Source organism: Urocitellus parryii, chromosome 15 (assembly GCF_045843805.1).
Source record: "Urocitellus parryii isolate mUroPar1 chromosome 15, mUroPar1.hap1, whole genome shotgun sequence".
NCBI lineage: Eukaryota > Metazoa > Chordata > Mammalia > Rodentia > Sciuridae > Urocitellus > Urocitellus parryii.
The window spans coordinates 48,526,495-48,551,381 of NC_135545.1; the positions used below are offsets into that span (position 1 = coordinate 48,526,495).

At 53.3% G+C, this 24,887-nt stretch overlaps 1 protein-coding gene across 8 annotated transcripts in view; it reads right to left on the bottom strand.

Moving 5' to 3' along the window:
- Nucleotides 1-8,330: 8,330 nt before the first annotated feature.
- Bcar1 (BCAR1 scaffold protein, Cas family member) overlaps nt 8,331-24,887 on the bottom strand; it is a 38,482-nt gene continuing 21,925 nt past the window's right edge. For 6 of the 8 annotated variants that reach the window (XM_026399237.2, XM_026399238.2, XM_077792888.1 and 3 more), the window contains exons 2-7: nt 20,781-21,413; nt 15,118-15,279; nt 14,794-14,910; nt 12,622-13,719; nt 11,630-11,719; nt 8,331-9,236 (exon numbers count right to left, since the gene is read on the bottom strand). In XM_026399237.2, coding sequence (XP_026255022.1) covers nt 8,724-9,236; nt 11,630-11,719; nt 12,622-13,719; nt 14,794-14,910; nt 15,118-15,279; nt 20,781-21,413 — 2,613 coding nt within the window. In that variant the 3' untranslated portion in view covers nt 8,331-8,723. Of the gene's footprint in view, nt 9,237-11,629; nt 11,720-12,621; nt 13,720-14,793; nt 14,911-15,117; nt 15,280-20,780; nt 21,414-24,887 lie in introns of those variants that run through there. The other 2 variants (XM_026399243.2, XM_026399242.2) reach the window with 2 other exon arrangements.

Here is a 24,887-nt window from a genome sequence, read left to right on the forward strand (position 1 = left end):
TTCAGCACAACACCCACTCAAGGCCAAACCCAAGGAAGTTGCTGGGTACCATCGTATCCTGGATCAGGGCCTCCTATTTTTACAAAGCACTTCCCCCAAACCCAGGATGCCTTGGAGAGCCCTGCCTGTGGACGCCATTCCCTGTGAGAACACGGATCTCCTGAGTACCTCTCTGTGTCTGAACTTCTCCCCGCCTTGCTTACTAGAGGCCACATGTGACAGGGCAATGGTGCGACTGGGTAGGGCTTCCTGAAATCCCTGGGGCTGGTGGACCCAACCCATGAGCATGGGAATTGCTTCTCCCTAGGAATTTGCAGGAGCGGAGATGGATGCGCTCCAGGAGCCTGTGAGAAGAGGCATAGCTCCAAGCCAGACTAGGAGGGAAGAGTCAGAAATTCTAGGGGAAAAGTGGAACCCAGGAAAATACAGTAAAGAGTACTGCAAACTTGAGAGATTAAAGATCCATCAATCATCCATTGACTGATGGCTGCTTGTCCATTGTTAAGCAACAGCCATGGCAGGGCTGCAGCCGGAGCTGAAGTGAGACTAATGTTCTGCTCCACAGTTTTCACGGTCCCTAGCTGACAGCACTCTGCCACCAATGCCTGAGTCTTCCCTGTGCATTAGCACCCAGCAGGGGAGGGGAAAGGGCATGGTGGTACTTCCTTGGGAGCTCCCCTGGATCAGGCCTGAAAGTGACACACTCTAGGGACCTACATCCCATTGGCTAAGCTCTGCCACATGACTGCATCTGACCCAAGGGACACTGGCCATGGCAGAGGTCTAGCTGGGTGTGGAGGAGCGAGAGACCATTCAATTTGGAAGCTGTTGGCACCCTGGGAGTGGGAGCTGGCGTCCACTTAGCAGCACATGCACTGGGGATGCTGAGAGCTGGCAGGCAGAGAGGAAGTCAGCGGAAACACCGGGTTGCACACAGCACGAGAGGGGGACTGTCTTCCAAGTGAGCTGCAGTGGGACCTGCTAGACTGAGGGGGCAAAATGCACCTTTCATGCAGAAAGCATTCCCCTCCACCCCACCTGGAGCGGGATGAACCCTGGTGGGGAGAGTTTGGGCAAAGAAGCGCTCTTAAATTGCCCCCCACGGGGATTGTGAGGTCAACTACTGGCTCTGTGAGAAACGTCCTAATCTTTGGGGTAAACAGTTCCCAAATTCTATGCCCTTTAGAAGTGCCAGTACTGGGGCTGGGGATGTGGCTCAAGCGGTAGCGTGCTGGCCTGGCATGCGTGTGGCCCGGGTTCAATCCTCAGTACCACATATAAATAAAGATGTTGTGTCCACTGAAAAACTAAAAAATAAAAAAAAAAATTAAAAAAAATAGAAGTGCCAGTACAAAGGGACCCATGCCCAGTGCCCCACAGTCCCCTCCAATGTCCCAATGCTGGGCAGGCCTGTTACTCCGGCAGGGAAATTTCACGAAGGTGACCCTCAGAATGGGGCCAGGGTTCCAAAGCCTCCGTTTCCTATTGAAGGAAAAGGTGGACAATCAGTGGCACGACTTGAATGGTGGCGAAGCCCACATAACAGCAACTTTGCCATCTTAGCCATTTGTAAGTGAACAGTCCAGTGCGCGAGGCCCATTCCCAAGAAGGCCAGCAGACGTCCACATCAAGATGCAGAGGTGACTTCCCAGACCACAGCACACGCACAGGGATGCCCTTAACAAAAAGGGAGAAGCTGCTGCCCCCCTGGAACCCCCGGGTGAGCTTCAGAAGCGTGGTGACAGGAGCAGGATGAAAGGAGGACCGCGCACGACCGTGTCACATGAAGTTCCAGAGCCTATGGACAGAGTCCAGCATTCTGCCCCCCCACCCCCATGGGAGGAAGGAAGGAGAAGGAAGGAAGGCGACAGCGCCCGGGCAGCAGGGACGACTCCTCTGCCACCTCTGGCCCGGCTGTGGTCCCGGAGTGGCGCGGACCTCGGACCCCCGCGCAGCCTCAGACCCGCCCCTAACTCGTCGCTTTCGGGGTTTCTGGGTCTCGGATGGGGTCAGCGTCGCGAGCGCAGGGCGGGGCGGGTTGCGGGGTCCCTCAAGCCGGAGTCCCGCACCTGCGCCCCGACCCGACCCCCGCAGCTGCGCGGGTTCCCAGGGCCCGAGCCGGAGGTGCAGGCTCCCACTGCCACGTGTCGCAGCGGGCGGGGCTGCAGGGGCGGGTCCGGGATGGGTCCCGGGAGGGTTCCTCCCCACCTGCTGGGCCCTCTGGGCAGCCAGTCAGCTGGCCCCGCCAGGCCCTTGCTCCCTTAACCGCTGAACCCCCCGCTGCTGTCCCCTGGGCTCAGCCCTTCCGCCACCAGGGGCTGCCTCTGCTGTTCCCTCTGAATGACAGCACCTCCTGCAGGATCCTTTGTCACTCAGGAAACTCCGAGGTTGTTAAATTGGTGTCCTTTCAGAGTGTCCTAAAGGCCTTGGCCTTTTTGTATCAATGAAGATAAAGATAAAATAACATTTGAGCTGGTGGCCACGCATATTTGACTTATTTATTTTTAATTGACTTTTCCTTGAAGAACCCACCCACCCCATGTGTCTGCCAAAGGCAGGGATTTGGGTTTCTTTTCCTTCTCTATTCCAGGAGAGGCCTGGCCAGCCTGGCTGACAGGGTGAACTGCAATGTGCACACAGTAGGGTTTCTTACAGGCCAGGGGACACTAAATCCTGTTCCCCTCCTGCTTTCCCACCGGATACACGTGGCCATGCCTCTCCCATCTTCTAACATGAGCAAAGGGCATGAGCAGGCAGTTGGCTCAAGAAAAACCAAGGACTGTTAGGCCTGGTCCTGGTGCTTTCGACATGGATCATGTTCTTCTGTCACACATAGAAAGGAAGCAGAGAGGGTAAGTAAATTGCCTGAGGCTCCACAGCTTCTGACACCAAAACCTGTACTGTGAACAAATACATCATAGTCATCCATGCAATGTCATTTCTTGTGCCCTTTGGGGGCTTTCTCTACAACTGCAGCGTAAACCCCAAATTTCTCCCTCCTTCCCAGTTCCCACCCTGGGAATCAAACAAGTAGCCAGGTCTACCTGCTGCCTCCATGCCCAGCCCTGTGCCTTGAGCCCGGCCTCCGCCAGCTCTCGTGGGGCAGCTGATGGCCCAGCACCCTGGCTGCTCCATAGTCTCAGTCTTGCCCTAAGTAGCCACATGCCCACCTCCAGGATCCTGTGCACACTGACTCTTGAAGGAGGGGACCTTGCACGGAGTGAATGGCAGCTTGTCCCTCTGAGCCTCTCAGCCCAAGTGGCTACCCCAGACCTCCAGCAGAGCCCTCACTGAGCCTTCCTGGCCATTCCCAAGACCAGGTGGTGCGTCCTCAACCCCTGGCTAGTCACTCCTCTGTTCCACAGCAGGGGGCAAAAGCCTGGTCCCCAAACCTCTCCCCTCTTGACCATACTACCCAGGGGTATTTGAACAACAAATGGACTCAGGTATTTGTGCAAGGTCCTCCAGAACACAAGAGATGAAGTTGGGGCTCATATGGTGGGCTTCTGAACGCAACCTCAGAGCAGGGCTGGAGGAGGAAGAATGCAGGTCAAATGTCCCCTTGTTCAGCCCCGGCTTGGCCCTTGGCCCCACGCTCCACTGTGGACTGCAGCTGCTGCCATCCCAGGGACCCTGCCAGCCCTGTTCTATCACATCTTCCCACCAGGGCACACACCCAGGGAAGGGATTATCACTCCAAGGTCTCAGATAACAGCCTGGCGCTCAGGGATATAAGGGGCAGCCCTAGGCAGGTGCGCTCGCCTCTTTAACTTCAGCACCACAGCCTGCCCTGACCCCTACCTACTGCCTTTGGTTGGTGCCCGTGCTGACATTAAGGCTGGGTCCCCTTCACCCCCAATCCTGCCCCCGGTTGAGCCGTGCAGTGTTGGGAGCCAGGGTGAGTCCCACCCCTCAGCCTCACTGGCCCCAGCTCTACAGGGGGGACATTCCTGCTGCAGACTCTCAGGGGAGGGTAACCGAGGCCTGTGTCCCAGAACTCTGAGCTCAAAGGGGAACAGAGCAGGTCAGAGCAGCTGCCCACTGTGGGGGTCTCTGAACCCAGCTTCCTAACTCTGATCCCCAACTTAATGCCCCCTCTGCAAGGGCACCTGAAGATGGCTGCCAGGCTAGGGGCGGAGTGCCCTGCCAAGTGTGCCAAGGAGGCCTGGAAGTGTCAGGTCTTTACCCTGGCCTGCTGGGCACACCATTCCTTGCCCTGTCCCCACCCTCGAGGCTTCAGAGTCTCCCCTCCTCCCCATGCTGAGGGGCCCGTCCAGGATCATCAATGGGAAGAATGCTGTCCCCAGCCCCTGGCCTTGGCAGGTGTCCCTTAGGTGAGAGGGCATTCTGGGCATGTGGGGGGTCACTCTGGGGTGCTGGCCACGCTAGGGGTGCAGCCCAGGTGGGAGTAGTGACCTTTACCTTCTTCCTCCCCAGGACAGCACTGGCTTCCACCTCTGCAGGGTTCCCTCATCAGCGAGAACTGGGTGGTCACTGTTGCCCACTGTGTGGTCAGGTAAGCCTTAAGCTCAGAAAACTGGGGTCCCCAGTGCCAGAGGACCCTCATCCCTCTCAACCTCAACCGAGCACTGCACTCAGAAGCAAAAGGGTCTGAGCAAAACCTCCTATAACTCAGCTGCAACCTGCAGAGACAGCCACCCCAGTGCTGCCACTTCACCTCCTAAGACCTGCCCCCAGGCCACCTGGATTGCAGCATGGGGAACCCTGGACAGTCAGTCCTGTGCCTTCTTTGTGCAAACAGGGAAAACAAGACCCAAAACAAGGGTGGGATGCACTGAGGCCCTGTGAGATTCAGTGGCTCAGCTAGGGTGCAGCCTACTGGGAACACTTCCTTGCCCTCTGAAGTGTCAGCCATGAGCCCTTGTATGGGCTGCCACCTCTCCTCACCCCAGGAAGGGACACTGCATGGTAGCCAGGGCATCTGGCTTGCCTCTGAATAGGAGCCCCTTCAGGTGCTGAGGTGGCTGAGGTAGTCAGGAGATGGACTGGTGTGACAGCAGGCTCTGGGAGTGAGACCTCCTGAGGAATGGGCAAAGCCCCTGGCCAGTGCCCTTGGCCCTTCAGGGCCCACCAGCAACTCTCCCCAGATGTCTTCTCTTTCCCACGCATTCCTTCTGCTTCTGAAACGTTTGTGAGGCTGGGATGTGGCTCAGGGCTGGAGCATTGCCTGGCATGAGCGAGGCCTGGGCTCGTCCCTAGCATTGTAACCAATGAATACGTTTTTCTCATTGGTTTCTTGTGGTGCTGGGGCTTGAACCCAGGACCTTGGGGATGCTAGGCAAGTGCTCTACTGTTGATATACACCCCTAGCCCTTGTGCATTGTTGAAAAACATGAAAATAAAAAATTGAACAACCCTGAATGTCACGTGTCATTTCTCCCTGGGTCTCCACAGCTTCCTCTGCCTCATTGTTGTTCCTATTCCACCTGCTCTGAGCCCACTTTGTCTCCCAGCCCAGTATCCTCAGAATTCTCCCTTGTCCTCCACTCAGAGGTCCACCCAGGCCCCACCCTGGTCCCAAGAGTGTTTAAGCACACCCTAGGGGACCTGTGTGCTGTCCTCCTCAACAATACCCTGCCAAGGTTTCCTGCCCTCCTCTCAAGCCTGGGTTCCTGCCTGCCGGCCCAGCTCCAAGGCCAGCTTCCTTGCAGGCTGTCAGGGGTCACAGTGGCTGCAGGAACACCTAGCACAAGCCTGTGTTCCTACAGGGGCTTTTTAGGGAGATGCAATTTAGATTCTGGTCAAAATTCCAAGCACACTTCTGAATTGTAGCAGTCATAAATCATTCCATTTCTTTCAAATCCTCTAAATTAAAGATCCACCGAACACAAAATGAAAATGAGAGTTAATGACAGAGCCTGAAGCAAACTCCAAGCACAAGCAGGCCTCCAGGGCTCTCCAGGGCCAGGCAGGGAGAGTACAGTTCCCCTGCATCATGACTGGGAGTCCAATGGACAGTTCTGGTCCAGAACTCTGGGAGGGTGGCCCTGGCTCACCTTCCTCACCAGTCCTTCCTACAGTCCATGGCCTGATTTTCTTCCTCTAGAGCACCTGGTTCTGCCTTCCAGGCCCAAGCCCAACCCTGCTGGGCCCAGGGTTCTCGCCTATCACTGACAGAATCAGGCAGGAAGGGGAAGAGGGAGGTGCTACCTGGTCTCGATGTCTTCATCAGAGAAGTCCACCTCTTCCATGGGAAGAAAGAAGGGGCCCTCACACTGCCTGTCCACAGCAGCTGAAGGGCTGAGGTGCCCAGAGGTGGGCAGGGCATGGCTGGTCTGCACTCTGTTGAAGCTCTGCCTGGGGTGGGATTTGACAGGTGCTGTGCCCACAGCTGATTTTATCAAGGTTCAGGGCGCTTCCTGGATGCCCCTCCACGTGGCCTGGGTGGGTCATGGGGCCCTGTCTCTGTTGCCTCCTCTCTCTGCAGCCAAAGACCCCCAACAAGCTATAGCAAGTGGCTCTGCCCCTTGTGGCCACTGCCAAATGTAAGAAGTCCTGGGGCAGCAAGATCACTGAAGTGATGATCTGTGCTGGGGCCACTTGGTGCTGTTCACTCACTGACAGCCCAGATCTGGTCAGGCCAGGAGGGCCACAGCTCTCCTCTCTCCCCAGAGGCCTGAGCTGCCCCCTCCCCTCTACCCTTCTCTGCTTACCTTCACCTTCCCCAGTGCCCACCAGAAGGCCAGACTGATGCTAAAAGATGCCCAAGGAGGGTCCCCTGGCCAGGCCTGGTGCGGTGCTGCCCACGGGAATCCAGTCCCCACGTGGGCTCTGTGAGCTGGAGGAGCCAGCTGGCTTCAGACGATGGCCAGGCTCCTCCAGGAGCAGAGCTGGACTGCCACCCAGTCCACATGTGCGCAGTTTGGTCATGATCACTGTGCCCACAAAAGTCATTTCCCTGCCCGCTCCCTGGATTCCAGTGGGCCAGGCACCCCCTTCAGGCTTGGAGACAGGTCCTGTCTCTTCTACAGAGTGACTCTGGGGGCCCTCTGGTCTGCCAGAAGAAGGGAGCCTAGACCTTGGTGGACATTGTATCCTGGGGCAACTGCACGTGCCTGCATCACTGACATCATGCCTTGGTTCTGAGAGGTTCTGGAAGGTAGCCAAGCCTCCTCCTACCCCAACATATGCATAATCCGCTCTCCCTCAAACCCTACCAGGAGCAGCTTCCTGCACCTTTGTTGCCCCCACCTAATTTGCTAGGGGTTGCTGGGTGTAGGTGGCCCCTCTGTGGAACTAAGAACTAAGTAGGTTGGCAGATCACCCGGCCTTACCCACTTCTGTACAGACAGAGCCAAGTTCTTATGCAGAATGGCCAGAGCTGGGGGCAACAGCAGGAGCACCTGGCACACCCTTGAGCCCCCACGGGCCACAGGCTGCTGGTGGAAGCCTGGGGAGGGCAAGGGCCTGCTCTGGGCCTCTACCCTCCCAACTTAGAGAACTAGTTCACGTGTGATTCAAATAGTACACTTCGGGAATCCCACAAACTGAAATGAGTTTCCCTGTAAGAACAGTTTTGGCTGGGCACCGTGGCGCATGCCTGTAATCCCAGCAGCTCAGGAGGTTGAGGCAGGAGGATTTCGAGTTCAAAGCCAGCCCCAGCAACAGCGAGGTGCTAAGCAACTCAGTGGGACCCTGTCTCTAAATAAAATACAAAGCAGGACTGGGGATGTGGCTCAGTGGTCAAGTGCGCCCGAGTTCAATCCCGGGTAACTACTCTCCCCCTCCCCGCAAAAGAACAATTTTAGATAAATTCTGTGAAAATCAATTTCTTGGTGTGCACAACCAATGTCCTCCAGCGGTGTCCTTGCTCTATGGGACCCAGCAGGGCTCATCCTCCTCCTGGAGCTGCTTTCTGGCAGCAGGGGCTGGCTGCTGGTGTGTGGACACGCACTCTCTGGAATGGCCTCCACCATATGCCAGGGGACCACACAGCTGCCGCCTTGATGGGCTGTGCTCACACGGAGACTTCTGGGCCTCAGGCCCTGTATCCAGTGGCAGGCTGTGCCCAGCCCTCTCCCCATCCCGTCCAGTACCTGAGGCTTCATCTCCCAGGTCCAGGCCGGCCCTACTTGTGAGGGCCCTGGTTTTCTTCTAAGGGAACCCACTTTTCCTTCACCCTCCTGAGAGGCCACCCAGTCCTCTTCTCTTACATCACTCCCCCTTAAATCTGCCATTCATACTCCACAGCATCTGAGGGCCCATCTGCCTCCCAGCCACCAGCCCTGGCTCGACCCTCACACTCCTTAGGCAGCTGCTTTTCATTTTCAAAATTTTATTAAATGTAGACTATTAGTCAAATGATTGGAAAATCAATAATGAAAAATAGTTCTTTCAGGTTTTCTCCCACAGAGAAGGAATATGCCACTGCTGCACTTACCCGTCTCAGGGACAGGGTTAGGCCAAGGGCCACAGGAAGCCCTGGGGACTGAAGCCCTCCACCCTGGCCCTCTGTGGCCACCCTCCTGGTCCTATAGCTGTCTCAGGGACAGCACCAGCTGGCTCCTCTGAGGTGCCATCCCACCATCCTGCCCTGTCATAAATATATACAAATCCCTGGACAGTAGAGGGCACTGGGCCGGAGGCAAAGCTGGGGTTCCCTGTCCCCAAGCCTGTGGGGCATCCACTCTCAGGATGGCTGCCTGGGGTAGCTCGGGCCATTGCTGCCGCCTCCCCTGCCTCCACACCCTTGTCATCTGCTCTCAGGCAGTGGCCAGCTGGCCTAAGACCCGGCGGAACTGTTGGGTACTGTGGCCCAACTCCTTGACCCTGTCCACCATGTCCTGGGCAGCAGAGGGTGATGGGTACTGTAGGGCAGCAGCCTTGGTGGTGGCCACAATACCACGCAGAAGATCGCACAGCAGGTTGCTATAGTGGGTAACCTGGCTGCGTACGTCAGCGGCCTTGGCCTGCCGTGACAGCGTGTCCCCAATAAACACTAGCTTGTGGGCGCTGAGGATGACGAACTTGCTATGCGCCACGAAGATCTTGGGCGGCTGGTTGGTGGCCACAGCGGTGAAGAAGGCTTCCACTGCGTCGGTCAGCGTGGTCAGGTTGGCTTCACACTGCTCGAGGTAGAAGAGCAGCAGCTGCCGGTCTGAGGGCCCTAGGCCACCTGTGCGCCCTGGTGCCAAGGGCTGGGCCGGCGTCCAGTTGGCCAGGTCATGGTCTATGGGGCGTGATACCTCCTGCTCCAGGCGCTCAAACTGCTTCAGCTGGGGAGGTGGGGGAGCAGGACAAAGGTGAGGCTCTCAGACAGACATGTGCACTACTGTTCACAAAACTAAAACTAGGGACAACCAAAGTGTCCAAGAACAGGATTAGAACAGAACATGCTGGAGGCAGGAGCGCGGGCGCTCATCTGCTATTCCAGTCACTCGAGAAGCTGAGGCAGCAGGTTGGAGGACAGCCTTGGCCACTCAGACCCTGCCTCAAAACAATTTTTTGTTAAATTTTATTTTTTAGTTATAATTGGACACAATACCTTTATTTTATTTATCTACTTTTATGTGGTGCTGAGGATTGAACCAAGGACCTCGCACACGCTAGGCAAGCACTCTACCATTGAGCCATAACCCCAGCCCCCTCAAAACACAATTTTGAACACGGGCTAGAGATGTGATTAGTAGAAAAGCACCCTTAGTTTCAATTCCCAGTACTGGTGGGGGGATCCCATGATGCAAGAGTACAGAAGGAGGATAAAGTAGGTGGCTATTTCTTAAAACAATGTAGATTCCAGGGACTGGTGTGTAGCTCAGTGGTGAGCACTTGCCTGGCACATGTGAGGCACTGGGTTTGATCCTCAGCACATTGAAAAAAATATTCATAAAATATTTTTTAAATGTCACAAATTATTATTTTCTCAAATATGGATATCTATATTTGGTTTCAATTATTAATGCTCCTTTTCCTAAGTATCTTCTTCGTGCCAGGCACTCCTCAATCATTTCACATTCCACATGCCCCAGTTGACAGTGGAAGCCATGTGGCCAGGGCTTAGGGTGGCACAGGCTCTCTCCTCTGCCTGGCTTCGTACCTTGGTGGGTAATGTCATTGTCTTTATTTTGTGCTATTCTATATTTTAACTCTTTTAATTATCTTCACAGTTGGAAATAAATCCTCTTAGAATTTTTTTTTTTTTTAGTTGTATATGGACTATGGACTTGATGCCTTTATTTGCTTTTATGTGGTGTTAGGATTGAACCCAGTGCCTCACACTTACAAGGCAAGTGCTCTACCACTGAGCGCCACAACTCCAGCCCCCCTTAGCCCCCCTTTCCTAACCTAGGAGATGACTGAAACTATGAAAAAAACTCTGCAGATAAATGAAGCAGTGTTATTTAAATAAGGACATTTTGGTACAACGTAAAAAGGCTAGGATTATGGCTCAGCAATAGAGCACTTGCCTCACATGCGTGAGGTATTGGGTTCAATCCTCAGCACCACATAAAAATAAATAAATAAAATAAAATAAAGATATTGTGTTCGGGGCTGGGGATGTGGCTCAAGCGGTAGCACGCTTGCCTGGCATGCGTGCGGCCCGGGTTCGATCCTCAGCACCACAAACCAACAAAGATGTTGTGTCCGCCGATAACTAAAAAATATATATTAAAAATTAAAAAAAAAAAGATATTGTGTTCATCTACAATAAAAAATATTTTAAAAATAAAAAGCTAACAATAGATGTTATAGGGCCTTCAAAAAGAATTTAAGAAGAGTGTTTTTATTGTGGTGGGGAAGTGGGTTGCTGAGAGGCCCAGAGTTTAACTGCTCACAAAGTCTCCTCTGTAGCAGGTACAGGAAGGACCTGGGACAGAAACCAGCTGGACCCAACTCCCATGACCACCTCTCCCTGCCAGGGTTTGTGTTCTGCTCTATCACACAGTTCTGGGCTCCCTACAGTGTCTCTGACAATTAACACTAACTTAACTTCATTGACTGGTACCAGGGTAGAACCCAAGGCCTTTGGCATGGTAACAAGACTCTCCATGACAAGGCTATACCCTCAGCTCTAGAATAATCACTTTAAAATAAATCAGATTAATCACGGGATGAGGTGGGACACACCTGTAATCCCAGCAGCTTGGGAGTCTGAGGCAGGAGGATCACGAGTTCAAAGCCAATCTCAGCAAAAGTGAGCTGCTAAGCAACTTACTGAGACCCTGTCTCTAAATAAAATACAAAATAGAGATGGGGATGTGGCTCAGTGTTCGAGTGCCCCTGAGTTCAATCCCTGGTACTGCCACCACAAAAATAAATAAATAGATAGATAGATAGATAAATAGATAGACAGATAGACAGATGGATGAATCGATTGGTTTAGGCCAGATGTGCACCTGAAGTCCCAGTTAATCAGGAGGCTGAGCCCAGGAGTTCATGGGCAACACAGTGGGACCCCACCTTGGATAAGGTAGGACAGAACTGAATATTAACAAACCAAGTCAAAATTTAGACACAGATGGTCATGAGACCGGACAGTTACTTGCTGTGGGGGGAAAGTAGTGGCAGGTGGGTCTGGAGAGGAAATGACCTTGCTGGGAGAAGCTGGGGACTAAATGTGTCAGGCCAAGCAGGGGGTCTGGGATCTCCCTGGCTGGACAGGGCTCACCTGCTGCAGCTCCAGCTGGCCCTTCCCCTGCCGCATGATGTTGCCCTTTTCCAGCAGCTCCTTCTGCGTCTTCTCAAACTCTTCCTTCCCCTGGAGGGGGAGACAAGCCTGGGCTGAGGAGTGTCTTCGGACTAGAAGCACCAGGAGCCACCAGGGGCACAGTGAGGGCCCAGGCACCACTAGGTGGCACTGCATGTGCACGAAGGCTAGGAAGGCAGCCCATGCAAGAATCCCTTGCAGGAAGGGGCTGGGCACAGGTGAAGCCCCTGCACTCCCATGTGACTCACCAATGTGGCTATGGCCAGCCTCCCCGATCTAGTTCCCACAGCAGCAATCAAATCCATCCTCTCCCCTGATCTACAAAGCCTGGCCATCTGGTCCCCACCCACTGGTGCCACTGTGGGCCTTGGCACCTACAGGCCCTCAGTCTGGAATGCTCATCACCAGGACTTCTCAGCTGGCGCAAAGGTACCTGCTTGGGGACCCAACCTCAGAGACCTGGCCCTACCCGACCTTCCTATCCTTCCTATTTCCCCAAACCTTCATGTTTGTAGCCACCTCGACTGGGATCACCAAAAGTCCAGCTCCAAATTGTTTGAGACTCAGTCCTGTAGCCCCAGTGCTACAGGACCCAAGTATGACCACACTAGGTACTGGCACTCATCAGTGACCAAGCCTGGAGTCAAAATCTCACCAAAAGCTGGGTGTGATGGCACATGCCTGTAATCCCAAGGCTCGGGAGGCTAAGAGAGGAGGATTGCGAGTTCAAAGCCAGCCCTAAGCAAGGCCCTAAGCAACTCAGTGAGACCCTGTCTCTAAAAAAAAATACAAAAATAGGGCTGGGGATGTGGCTCAGTTGTTAAGTGCCCTTGGGTTCCATCCCTGGTACCCCCCTCCCCCAAAAAAGACTGACCACAAGAACCCTGTGTGTGTTGGGGGCAAAAAAGGTGGCAGAGCTAAAGCCCAGGAACCTGGGTAGGGAGAACACCCACCTGCAAGTGGACGTAGTCATAATCCTCCATCCAGCCCCCCTCGCTGTTCTCGTACTGCCCATCTGGAGAGTCCTGGGAGGTAAACTTTGGGGGTGAGGGCAGGGGCCGTGATTGGATGCTGCTGGCCTTGTCAGTGGGATTGGGATGCAGGGTTCCGCCCCCCTCAGGCCCTGGGGCAGTGGCCTTGGTCCGTCTGAAGAGCAGTGAGGCATTGCCATGCAAGAAGGAGGCCAGCTGCTTGGCATCCTCAGGTACGGCCCGGGAGCAGGCCACCAGACGGTCCATATCTTCAAGGGTAAATGCTGGACCTCCCCGGCCACTGTCAAGGACTGGACCATGTGCCACCAATGTCTGGTACACATCCTCCATCTTCTGTAGCTGCCGAGTAAGCTTGGCATGTAAGGTGCGGTCAGAAGTGTGGGCAGCATTGCTCACGGCGCTGCGGGCGAACTCCAGTAGCTCATGGACAGCCGCTTGGACAGCAGCCACTGCAGCCCGTAGGTCCTGCACTGGTGGCTCCTGAGGCTCAGGGGTGCTACGCCAGCCTCCAGCCCCACCAGCACTGCCTACCAGGTCCAGAAGGTGGGACACAGTGGCACTAACACCCTGCTGCAGCCGTGCCAAGGACTCCACAGCGACCTCTAGCTCCAGGGGCTCCCGGCCTGGCACTGCCACCTCCAAGGAAGATGCCGACTGGCTGCTGCGCGTGCTGCCTGTGCTGGAGGCCGACAGGCGCTTGCCCTCGGCAGGAGCCTCTCGCTCAGCTGGTGGGGGCACAGAATACACACCATCATCAACCACAGCACCATCAGCTGCCTCAGGAGGAAGCACCCGTTCACGAGGCACATCATACAGGGTGCCGGGACCAGGCCTCCTCAGGCCAGGGGGCACGTCATAGAGGTCAGGTGCAGGGGGTGGTACGTCATACACATCCTCAGCTGGCGGGGAGTCCGGGGGAGGTGCAGCAAGGATTAACGGGTGGCGAGCTGGGTCAAAGGGCTTGGCCTTGGCAAAGGCAGGGGGTACATCGTAGGTCTCCTCGCGCATCAGTGGGCCATCGGGCACATCCTTGCTCACCGATGGAGGAACATCATACACCTGGGGGACCAAGAGATGGTCAAGGCTGTCTTCCCATCTTCCTGTCCCAAGAACCAGGGCTGGAACCAGCCACACACAGACCCAGCCTAGGTTCACACGTCAGCCCTAAGGGCCATGGCTAAGGAGTCAACCACTCTGAAGTCAGATGACTCCGCTTCTCTATGCCCATCTGCTCACCCATGAGAGAAGCCCCTCTTGGGTTTGCTGTGAGGATGTTTACTAGTTTATGTAACCCTGTGAGGTTAGTATCATACTGCCACCCCCACTGCCATCACACCATTACCTCCGCCACCGCCTCTTCCACCATCACCAACACTACCACTGCCACCATCAGCACTGCTACCTCCGTCACCATCACCTCCACCTGGGAACTTTCTACTCTGTAGCAGGTACTTGGCTGAGCTTTGTATGGATTGTACTTGGGGTTGGCCCAGGACAGTCCTATATAATTATCAGTCCCTTTTTTGCTCTCAAAGTGTCCTGGTTCATGGATGGGGTTGTAGCTCAGTGGTAGAGAACTTGCACTGGGTTTGATTCTCAGCACTGCATATTTAAAAAAAAAAAAAAAAAAAAGAATAAAATATAGGCCCATCAACATATAAAAAAAAAAAAAATGTCCTGGTTCAGCTAAGCATGGTAGCACATGCCTGCAACCACAATGGCTTGGTAGGCTGAGGCAGGAAGATGGCAAGTTCAAAGCTAGTAAGGTGCTGAGCAACTCAGTGAGACCCAGTCTCTAAATAAAATGCAAAATAGGGCAGGGTTTGTGGGTCAGTGATCAAGCGCCCCTGAGTTCAAATCAGTACCTCCCCTTCCCCATACCTGTCCTAGTTCAGATGACAAATTCAGTGGTTATCTTGCTGATATTCTCTCAAGAACCTTTCGAGAAGGTCCAACAATGGGCCATCTTCTGGATGACAAAGCTCATAAGCAAGCCCAAATCTGTTCCAGATCAAGAGAGGGGCTACACTGTGGTCTGCAGACATAGTCCCCACCCAGGTAGTGCATGGGCTCAAGCACACCCGCACAGCCCCCTCGACACCTCCGAGGTCCTAGCATTCACAGAGTGCTCACCGCGTGGTGATTAGATGGTGGCAGGCCCTTCTCCACACTGGGGGGCACATCATATACATCCAGCAATGGGTCTCGGCCATTAGGACCCTTGACAGCCATGGGGGGTGTGTCATATACCTGTTGGCAGGAAAAAAGGTACAGTAATACAAGTGTCAGGGTCACCTGGGTTTAATGGGAAGATTGGAACCCTGTGGCACCCACCCCAGGACAGACTGTGGATGCCTAGCTAGGGCTAAGAAAATCCAGTTCCCCAAGGGAGGTGCCAAGCAGAGGCATAGGCTTGCCATCTCTGACCTCTCCCACCCCTCGATCCCCAACACCTACCTCTTGGCCATACTGGCTGGGAAGTATCCCCCGAACAGGGGGTACATCGTAGATGTCCTGGGGTCCTGGGGCCAGCAGGTGGCGTGGGATGTCATACTCATCCTGTTCCAGCTGGGAGGCCTCATATACGTAGCCCTGCCCCACTCGGGTGGGCACCACCACCTAAGGACAAAGAGCTGACTTCACCACGGCCCTCGAAGCCAGCTTCTACAATCCACCCACAGGTCCTCGGGAAGACCCGTGAGGCAGGTTTAGAGGCACTGGTTCTCATCCTCTGACATTTCTGTAGTGGAATGCAGAGCTTAGGGTACAACTTAGGCCCCTAGGTTTTGTTTAGACCTGTCTAGTTGTCATGCAGCTAGACGACCACATGGTTTCAGAGGAGGGTATATGTAAGGTGGGTGGGAAGCCACAGGCAGGGTGAAAGGCTCAGACCCTCGCTTCAGAGTGCATTGCCAGTGGGGCAAGGGGCCACCCTTGATTGGGGTCCCAGCCCTAGAGTACAAGAGACCTTATGCAAGGCCTTCTGAGACCTTCAACAGCTCCCAGCCTGCTCAGCAAGGGAACTGGCTGACAACACTGACTCAGCAGACAGCTGCAGGTGCAGGAAACTAGGCTAGGCCTAGTGGAGCCACCTGAAGGAGATGCCCAACAGTCAGGGCCTAGGTCTCCCAGAAGCTGGAGGCATGGCAGAGCAGCAAGCACTCTTCCCCTGTCCCCCACTATACATCTTGGGGAGACTCCTGAGAGCAACCTCAGGGCCAGTTCTTGGGCAGATAGACAGGGATGATTTGGGAGGTCAGGTATTTGGCAGGGGGATCACAGCTAGAACCAAGACCCCAACCCTTTGCCCCCACACTGACAGAGCTTGCCCATCTGAAATGAAAGGGTAAGGCCTCAGTAGAAGCTGCTGGCTGGAGCAGTCCAAATCCTGCTTCCCCAGGGTCTCTGGCCCTGACTCCAGGTCTGTGTCAGTCAGCCCCAGCAGCAGAGCCCTGCACTGGGTAGTGGGTGGGCAGGAGCCTGAGGGTCTGACCTGGAACACTCACAGCACTGTCCAGAGCCATACTGCCCTCACAACAGCACTCATCCTGGAAGGGGCAGGGGTGTGCCTGGCAGCCTCCTTCCCTGCGTGATTCTCGAGCCAGGCTAAGGCAGTCTCCCCCGCGGGGCTCCCTGTTTAGCTCTCTCCACAGAAGGACCTTTTGTTCCCTAATCAAAGGGGATGTCTGGGACAGGGTTGACTCAGGCCCTCCCCCTCAGGCTCAATGCCCCTAGAACCCTGCCCAGGCCCCCCAGCAGGCATGTGCCAGCACCCCCCCCCGCCCCACCTCTCCCAACCAAGCAAAGCACCAGAGCCCAGAGCCTGGCAGAGCCTCCTGGGCGGCACAGTGGAGCTGGGCGGGTACACTCAGCCAGCTGGGTTCTGGGCCGAGTCTGGCAGAAAAGCTGAGAAGGCTGGTGTGCGCAGTTGCTGGGTCCACCATGGGGTGTCCCCCCCAGTCCCAGTGTCTAGGGGTGGAGTTGTGGCTGCCTCTCTAGACTCATCTCTCTCCTCCAGCCCCAGACTGGAGTCTCCTCCAGAGCTATTTTTAGTAGCTAGGACCTGCCAACAGTGGGGCAGGCAGAGTAGGCGGGGCTGGAGGGACGTGGCAGGTTGGCCAGTCCTCCAGGCAAGGATTCTCCATGCCCCACAGCCTTCCAGGGAAAAGCAAGCCCTCTGGGCTGCAGGTGAACCTGCCCTGTGCTGGAAGAGGGGTGAGCACCTCCCCACCCGGGCAGGCCCCATGAGTGCCCATCTGTCCTTAGGCAGATGAGGGCTGGGAGAACAGACCAGAGGGCTCTGATGGCCAGACCCCCAACCCAGGGCTAAGGGCAGCCTGCCACTTCTGCTGCCAAGTTGAGTGACTGCGGCAGCAATACAAGCCATCAATTTTTTTTTTTTCCTGTTAGAAAAATAGAGGAAGCCAGCAGCCAGCAGGGAAAAGCTTGTTAGGGAAATGAAATCCCCAGAGAGCTGCTGAGTCCTGGCTAATCACAGGCCACCCAGCTCTGCACCTGAGGCCCCATTAGCAGGATGTGGAGGTCTCTGGGGACAAGGGACGCAGCCAGTGCCTGGGAGGAGGAGATGGAGACAGGCACCACCTCAAGATCCACACACTCCCTGACATACACACACTTCCTCCCACTCTGTGGAACAAACAGCATACCGCACAGGACACACGCATGCATACGAAGGCAGGCAGGGCAGGAGGCTGCTATCCTCCCAACCTTCCCCTCCCTCATAATCAGCTGTCTAGGGGATAAGTGAACAAACTCAGAAATAGGCCAGCTAGTCAGGGAATGAACTTCCAGAGCAGCCCCAACTCTACCAACCAGGGCAGGACATCAAGTGGCAGGTGGCAGGAACAGGGGCAAAGAGATCCCTTCCCTCTTCCCTCATTGTGCATTCTGTCCCGTATACTGACCACCTCTGGGCAACTCAGCTGCTGGTCTCCCCTTTCTACAAAATGGACAATGCCCCATGGACCTGGGCCTCTGATGCATCTGTGCTGTCCCGTGTCTAGGATCTCAATTTGCTTCTCTGGGAATGGAGCAACACAGGAGTGCCTCAGAGTCAGGCAGGTGATCACTCACTCTTCCTGGGGACCAGGACACACCTGAAGGCCAGGTCTTACAGCACTGCAATACAGTCCCCTCCCTACCCCAGCTCTAGGCTCCTCTGGCCCAAGGACCCAGCATGCCTGGGAGGAGACCAAGCTTCTCAGGTGAACAGGGCAAAATCCAGGTAAGTACAATAGCCCCCATGCCTGGCACAGCTGGCCCAAAGGAGCGCCTGCAGAGTGGCTTTCCCCTTGGGGTCTTACATACATGTGCAGAACACCTACCCTCAGCTTCCTGGTGCCCCGGGGTGGTCCTGAGTGGCCCTGAGCTCCCATTCCCAGGCACGCACCAGATGGATATTGCTCCAGGGTCTAATCCCTTCTGGCCTCAGCCTTATTGCTTGCCCCCTTGGCTTTCTGGATGCCAGGGCCCTTCCTCCTCAGCCTAGCTGACCATGACCCTAGAACTAGGAGTCTATTTCCCAGATATCCAAGGAGGAGGCTCTAAGGCTTATGGAGGCAGGACTTTGAAATGTGGGCATGGATGGACATATCAAGATGTCTAGGAAGCCAACAACACAGCAAAACTGGGAGCAGCCATTCCAATCAGGCTTAGGGAGAAAAAATTTAAAAACTAATAAAATGCTTTTGATATCTAGTGTTGGATCTACAACTTCAAAATGCAGAAGAAAATGTACAAATCTGTGAAAGACAAAGAGAGAATATGCTAGACAAAATATGCCAAAATTTCCCAGTAATTACCTCTTGATTGGGGAACTTTATCTCTAGACTTTCTCATAAATTATGCATTTCCTACAGTAAACAAGCATCCCTTTCATGATCATAAAACAAAAGCAGATGCAATGAAGGCTGCCCAGGCCAGCAGTGATGAGGCCTCCTGGAGAGGGCAACTGGGTCCAAGGCACAGGATTCCCCTTCCTGGGCCACCAGCCAGGTCAGTATCCTTGGGACACAGGTCTGGGCAGAGAAAGGCTTAGCCAGGTGAAGCCCTGAAGCAGTGTGAGAGCTGCTGCTTCCTAGTGCATGGGGCTTCTGCTGCCTGTTGCAGCCTTAGTTGCACCAGCACAAGTTTTACTACAAAAAGGAGGGAAGGAGAGAAGCCTGCTGTGGGGTGGAGTATGGACCATGGGTGCATTCGTACATGATATGGGGTTTGTACCCATGTGCACGAGATGGACCACGATGTATTGTGATGCTCACTGGCCAGGCACTGCTCCCTGCCCCTTCCCCATAGGACTGCTGGCCCTAGAGGCCCCTGCTCCTCCCCATGGTGAGCCTGGAAATTGTCCCACTTTGGGCTGTACCAGCCTAGCATGGCAGGCTTCTGTTATCTACTTGTCTCTGGCCAGATGGCTGAAGGAGCAGGTAGGTCAAGAAGAAGGAGCCTGTGACCCATAGCCCTGGTAGTTAGGCTTGAGGGCCAGAATCCCAGAATCCCATCCTCCGCCTATCCATAACCCCTGTCCAGGTTTCCTGGGTGCCAGGCCACTCTGTGGGTAGGGCTGGGATGACACTACCTGCTGACTCATGTCCCAGCTACTACCAGCAAGGCCACCCCCACCCCCAGCCCTGGGCATTTCTGCAGACAAAGGCTCACTGCCACGACTGAGTGTCCACTTGGCCCAATGTCTCTCCAGATACAGGTGGCTCTGGACTAGACATGGTAATAACATGAGGCAGGGCTGGGATCAAGGAAGCTGGCTCTGCTCTGCCTGGGCTGCTTCTAAGGGCCACTATGCCTATCACCAGGTGGCTGTGCCCGCCTGGCTGTTCAGGTGCTCCCTGCTAGTGTGGTCTGGATCTTGGGGTCTTCTTGGTTGAATGTAATGGAGGGGCAGACATGGAGGAAACCAGGAGAGCTGGCCATGGGAACTCTACCCTCCAAGCCTGAAGATATCTTCTCTATTTTTGGGGGCCCAGAAAACTCTATTCTCTCACTCTTAAAGGGGCTCTGGCATAGGAAGATACAGGTTCAGTGAAGGTGAGAAAAAGTCGCTCCTGACTCAGCTAGAGGCAGCCAGGGGGTCTTGGTCTTCACTCTAGTCCTATCTCCTTCCACAGGTAGACGGACTTGGGGGGACATGGGGACATGCAGTCAGGGAAATACAAGGGTGCTAGGCTCATAGCCAGCAGCCAACAGGTCTTGTCCCACTGTGGAGCCAGGGACAGCCAGATGTACCTAGCCCCCACTTAGGAGCTGACACACAAATCCTGAAGACTCACAGGAGCCCCTGAGCACAGTGATGTCCCTCTCCCTCATCAGGGTCTAGAAGGCCTCTGAGACCAGAGACAGCTGAGGGTCCTCCAGGAGCCCTCAGCCCTTCTTCCTCGGGAGAGCCCCATCAGTGAGACATGCAGCACACGGCCTCCTCCCGTGCAACCAGGGGAGCACAGGTTTAAGTTCTGGCCGGCAAGCTCAGAAGCGCCTAGGTAATGTCTGGGAGGCATCATCAGAGAGGGTGCAGCCTCCTTTGTCCTTTCCTTCTTTTCCTGCTGGCCAGAAAGTGGATGTGAGGACTGGAGTTCAGCAGTACCACGTCAGTTCCTGCCTGCTTGCCTCAGGTATGGTTTATGGAGGAAGAACATAACTGTTCCTGCTGTTCAAGGCACGCTCTCCAAACCCACATGATGCCCTCCATTCTCCTCTTCAAGTGCCACCCCAAACCCCATGCCCTCTTCCTGAACTCCCTGACCTAGTCCAGGCCCACTGGGCTCTGACATGGACTAGGGGAGGTCCCTGCTGCCCTAGCTTCACCTGCCAAGCCCCACCTGCCCACTGCAGGCAGGCTACACCCTATGAGAGCCTGTTGAGGATCTCCTCATCCCCAAGGCCAGCTTATCTCCTCCCTGTTCAGGCCCGTCTCCACCAGATGAATTAACACATTCCCTCAAAACCTCCCATCTTGACCTCAGACCAAATGCACAGCCATGCTGTAGTGCAGGAACAGAGGTGGCTGGGCCCTCCTGCACTCCAAAAGCAGGGCCTAAAAACTGCACTAAAACCTCACTGTGCTGCACACTGTGTCAGGATGGCCTTACCTTTGCAGGTGGCTTCGTCCCATCCCAGCTGCGAGTGTCCATGGATGGCGGGACCTGGTAGATGTCATGCCCTATGCCAGCAGAAGGTGGCACCTGGTAAATGTCTTGGGCAGGACTTCCAGGTCCTGGGGGCACCTGGTAAAGGTCTGTAGCTGGGCTGGAAAACGGGTGATGGGGTGTCTGCTTAGAGGATGTGGATGCCTGCTTAGCTGGGGGTGACTGGAACTGTGGACTGGGCCCAGGGGATTGGTATAGGCCTTGCTGAGCCTTGCTGGGTGTGGGTACCAGGTAGACGCTGTCAGACTGGGGCTGGTATGCAGCGGGGAGCATGGGTGTGTACTGGGAAGCTGGGGGTGCTGTAGCATGGAGGCCCTGTGAGAGGCCAGGCTGGGGCTGGGCTGGGGTGGCAGGTGGGCCAGGGCCAGGCCCTGCTGGCTTCTTGTCGTACATGCCCACCAGGATCTTGAGGCGGTTCCCAGGCACAATGCCCTGACGCCCATGCAGCGAGCAGAGCCACCAGCCATCCAGGCCCTGTGTGTCCCGCTCCAGCACTGTCATGATGTCACCCTTGCGGAAGGAGAGCTCATCCGGGGACTCAGCCACATTGTCATAAAGGGCTTTGGCCAGCACGTTCTGGGGAGAGAAGACACAGGTGGGCATGAAGGTAGAAAGATGTGTACAGGGATTCCTCCAGCTCCCATTCCCCTGGGATCGGGAGGCACCTGGCTTTAGCTCTGTAAAACAACAACACAATTGGGGCTAAAAAGATTCTGGGACCTTTACCCCCATTGTCCCCACCTGTCCCCTAACAAAAAGGTTTATCTGATCCCAACATGTCTTTAACTGAGCTGGAGGGCCCTCAAGGTCAAGTATAGCAACCAACATCAACACCTGAGATGGCCCTGAAGATGTTCCTAAAAACCACTCCTGCACCACATGCCAGCCTCACCACACCAGGTAGGCAGCAGCAGTGATGATAATCATGGCACCGGGTTATGAGACAGAAAGATTATCCCAGGAAACACAAGAATCACAGCTTCTAAAGATTAAAAACACTGAAGAAATGAAATAAAGCTTCCCAAGTCCATTAGCAAAATACCAGTAATCAATGGAGAAACTTCAAACACCTTCCCTTAAGATTGAGAAGAAAATAGGATGCTCTCTATGCTTTAGTCCCAGAGCCCAGAGTCCTGCTGCCCTGGTCAGTTCAATTCACGAGGAGGAAAAAGATGACAGGGGGTGGGGGGAGGTATGCACATATCACCCAGGGGCGAGATGGTCACCATTTGCTCACTGCATGATCACCCATGTAAGAGCCCACAAACTATGGGGCTGGGGTGGTGGCTCAGTAGTAGAGAGCTTGCCTGGCAGGTGTAAAGCATGGATTAGATTCTCAGCACCACTTATAAATAAGTAAATGTCTGTTGAGAACTTAAAAAAAAAAAAAAAAAGCCCACAAAGTAGAACAGATACTGCCAAGAAACGCCATAGCAAAGACAATATAAGAACTACCGACACAGTGAGGCATGATGGCATATGCCTATAATCCCAGTGACTTGAGAGGCTGACGCAGGAGGATTTCAAGTTTGAGGCCAGCTTCAGCAAATTAGCAAGGTCTCAGCAACTTAGACCCTAACTCAAATAAAAAAATAAAAAATGGCTGGGGAGGGGTGGGGTTGTGGCTCAGTGGTAGAGAGCTCGCCTAGCATGTGTGAGGCACTGGGTTCGATAAAACACCACATAAAATAAAATAAAGGTGTTGTGTCCAATTACAACCAAACAAACAAACAAAAAAAGGGCTGGGGAGGTGGCTCAAAGGTAGAATGCTGCTAGGTTCAATTGCTGGTACCAAAAAACAAAAACAAAACCAAGAAAACCCAACCACTCTAGAAGTTATTCAGGAACTAATCAAGCAAGACTGCAGAGGAGAAAATGTTTAAGTTCTGTCAAAGCACTCGATACAAAACTTGAAGTAAAGGAAAAAAACCTATCAAGTTCACAGAGGAATGACCAACAATAAAAAGTTCACTTGCAGGCTGGGAATGTGGCCTGGCATGTGCGGGGCGCTGAGTTCGATCCTCAGCACCACATAAATATAAAATAAAGATGCTGTGTCCACCGAAAACTAAAAAAAAGTTCACTTGCCCAAGCTTTCTTAGGACAGTGGCCCACCTTATCCTTGGTTTTGCTTTCTGTAGTTTCAGTTATCCTGGTCAACTACAGTCCAAAAACAGGAAAATTTCAGAAATAAGCAATCCATAAGTTTTTTTTTTAATATTTATTTTTTGGTTGTAGTTGGACACAACACCTTTATTTCACTTGTTTATTTTTGTATATGGAGCTAAGGATCAAACCCAGGTCCCGCACGTGCAAGGCGAGCACTCTACCGCTGAGCCACAACCCCAGCCCAATCCATAAATTTTAAAATCGTAACAGTTCTGAGGAGTATGAAGAAATCTCACACCATCCCACTCCATCCTGCTTGGGATACGAAGTCCCCGTGCTGCCTGTGTGATTCGCTCTTGGTCACTTAGCAGCTGTCTTGGTTATCAGATCCACTGTCATGGCAAGGAGGTAACACTTATTTTTATTAACAATGGCTCCAAAGCTCAAGAATAGCCATGCTGGCAATTTAAGATATGTTAAAAAAAAAAAAAAGGCTTCATTTAAGTAAAAAGGTGAAAGTACAATAAGATATTTTGAGAGAAAGTGAGACCACAGTCACATGATTTTTTTTTTTTTTTTGGGTGGTGGTGGTAGGTTACTGGGGATTGAACTCAGGGGTACTTGACCACTGAGCCATATCCCCAGGCCTATTTTGAATTTTATTTAGAGACAGGGTCTTACTGAGTTGCTTTGAGGGTCTCACTTTGCTGAGGCTGGCTTTGAACTTGCAATCCTCCTGGCTCAGCCTCCCAAGCCACTGGGATTACATATAGGCATGTACAACGGTACCAGCAACTTTTACTATATTTTTATAATTGCTCTATGTTGTTACTATTGTTAATGTCTTACTTGCCTAACTTATGTTAAGCTTTGTATTGTATATATAGGAAAAAACATAGTATATAGAGGGTTCAGTGCCACCTGAAGTTCCCAGTATCCACTGGGGGATGTTCCCAGGATAAGGAGGGAAGAGAGCAAATTTACTATGATTATGATAAAAATGACAACAGGGTTTTTTTCTTATTGGTTTGTTATGGTACTGCGTATTGAACCCAGGGCCTCCCACATTCTAGGCAAGCGCTCTACTACTGAGCTACATTCCCAGCCTTTTTATTTTATTTTGAGACAGTGTCTCCCTAACTTGCCATCCTTCCACTTCAGCCTCCCAAGTAGATGGGATTATATGAATGTGCCATCATGCCTAACTTTGTGTTTTTAAGAAATTTGACCAAAAAGGGAAAAAAATCTAGAATGAAATGGAGGAAATTGGGGTTTATGAATAAGGTAAATTATTTTGAAAATGAAGAGTATGGGAGCATCTCCTTTCCAACATGCCCAACTCCAAGTGGGCCTGGAGGTAGGAACAGGGATCACAAAGCAATGGGGGAAAGGCATCGCAGGTGATAGCAGGAAACTCGGTCATTATGTGAATGCTCAACATGGACATTACCCCATATTACGGATAAAGGTGATTAAAAACCTAAATATATAACAAACACATACCTAAGTGTAGTGTTCTGGCACATGTTTATATTTGCAGTGGGTGTTATGGTACATGCATATATTCGCAGCAAGATGGGAATATTGGCAACTTAGTGAGACCCTGTCTAAATAAGGATTGGGAATGTAGCTCAGTGGTAAAATGCCTCTGGGTTCAATCCTTAGTATTGGGGGAAAAAAAGTGAGAGAGAGGAAAAACCTAAGTGTAAAAGGTCTGACTGTATAGTGAATAAAAGCGATTAATCACAAATTTGAAGGAGATCCTATAATCAACAAGGAAAAGACAAGAACACCCACAGAAAATGCCACAAACATCATGAGTTCCCCAAGGGGAAACTGAATGGCCAAAGCCTACTGAAGGATGCTTAAGAGTTCCAGCAAGTAGAGGTACAAATTAGGTCCCATCTGAAATCCAACTGTGTAGTCCATCTGGTGTTCTAC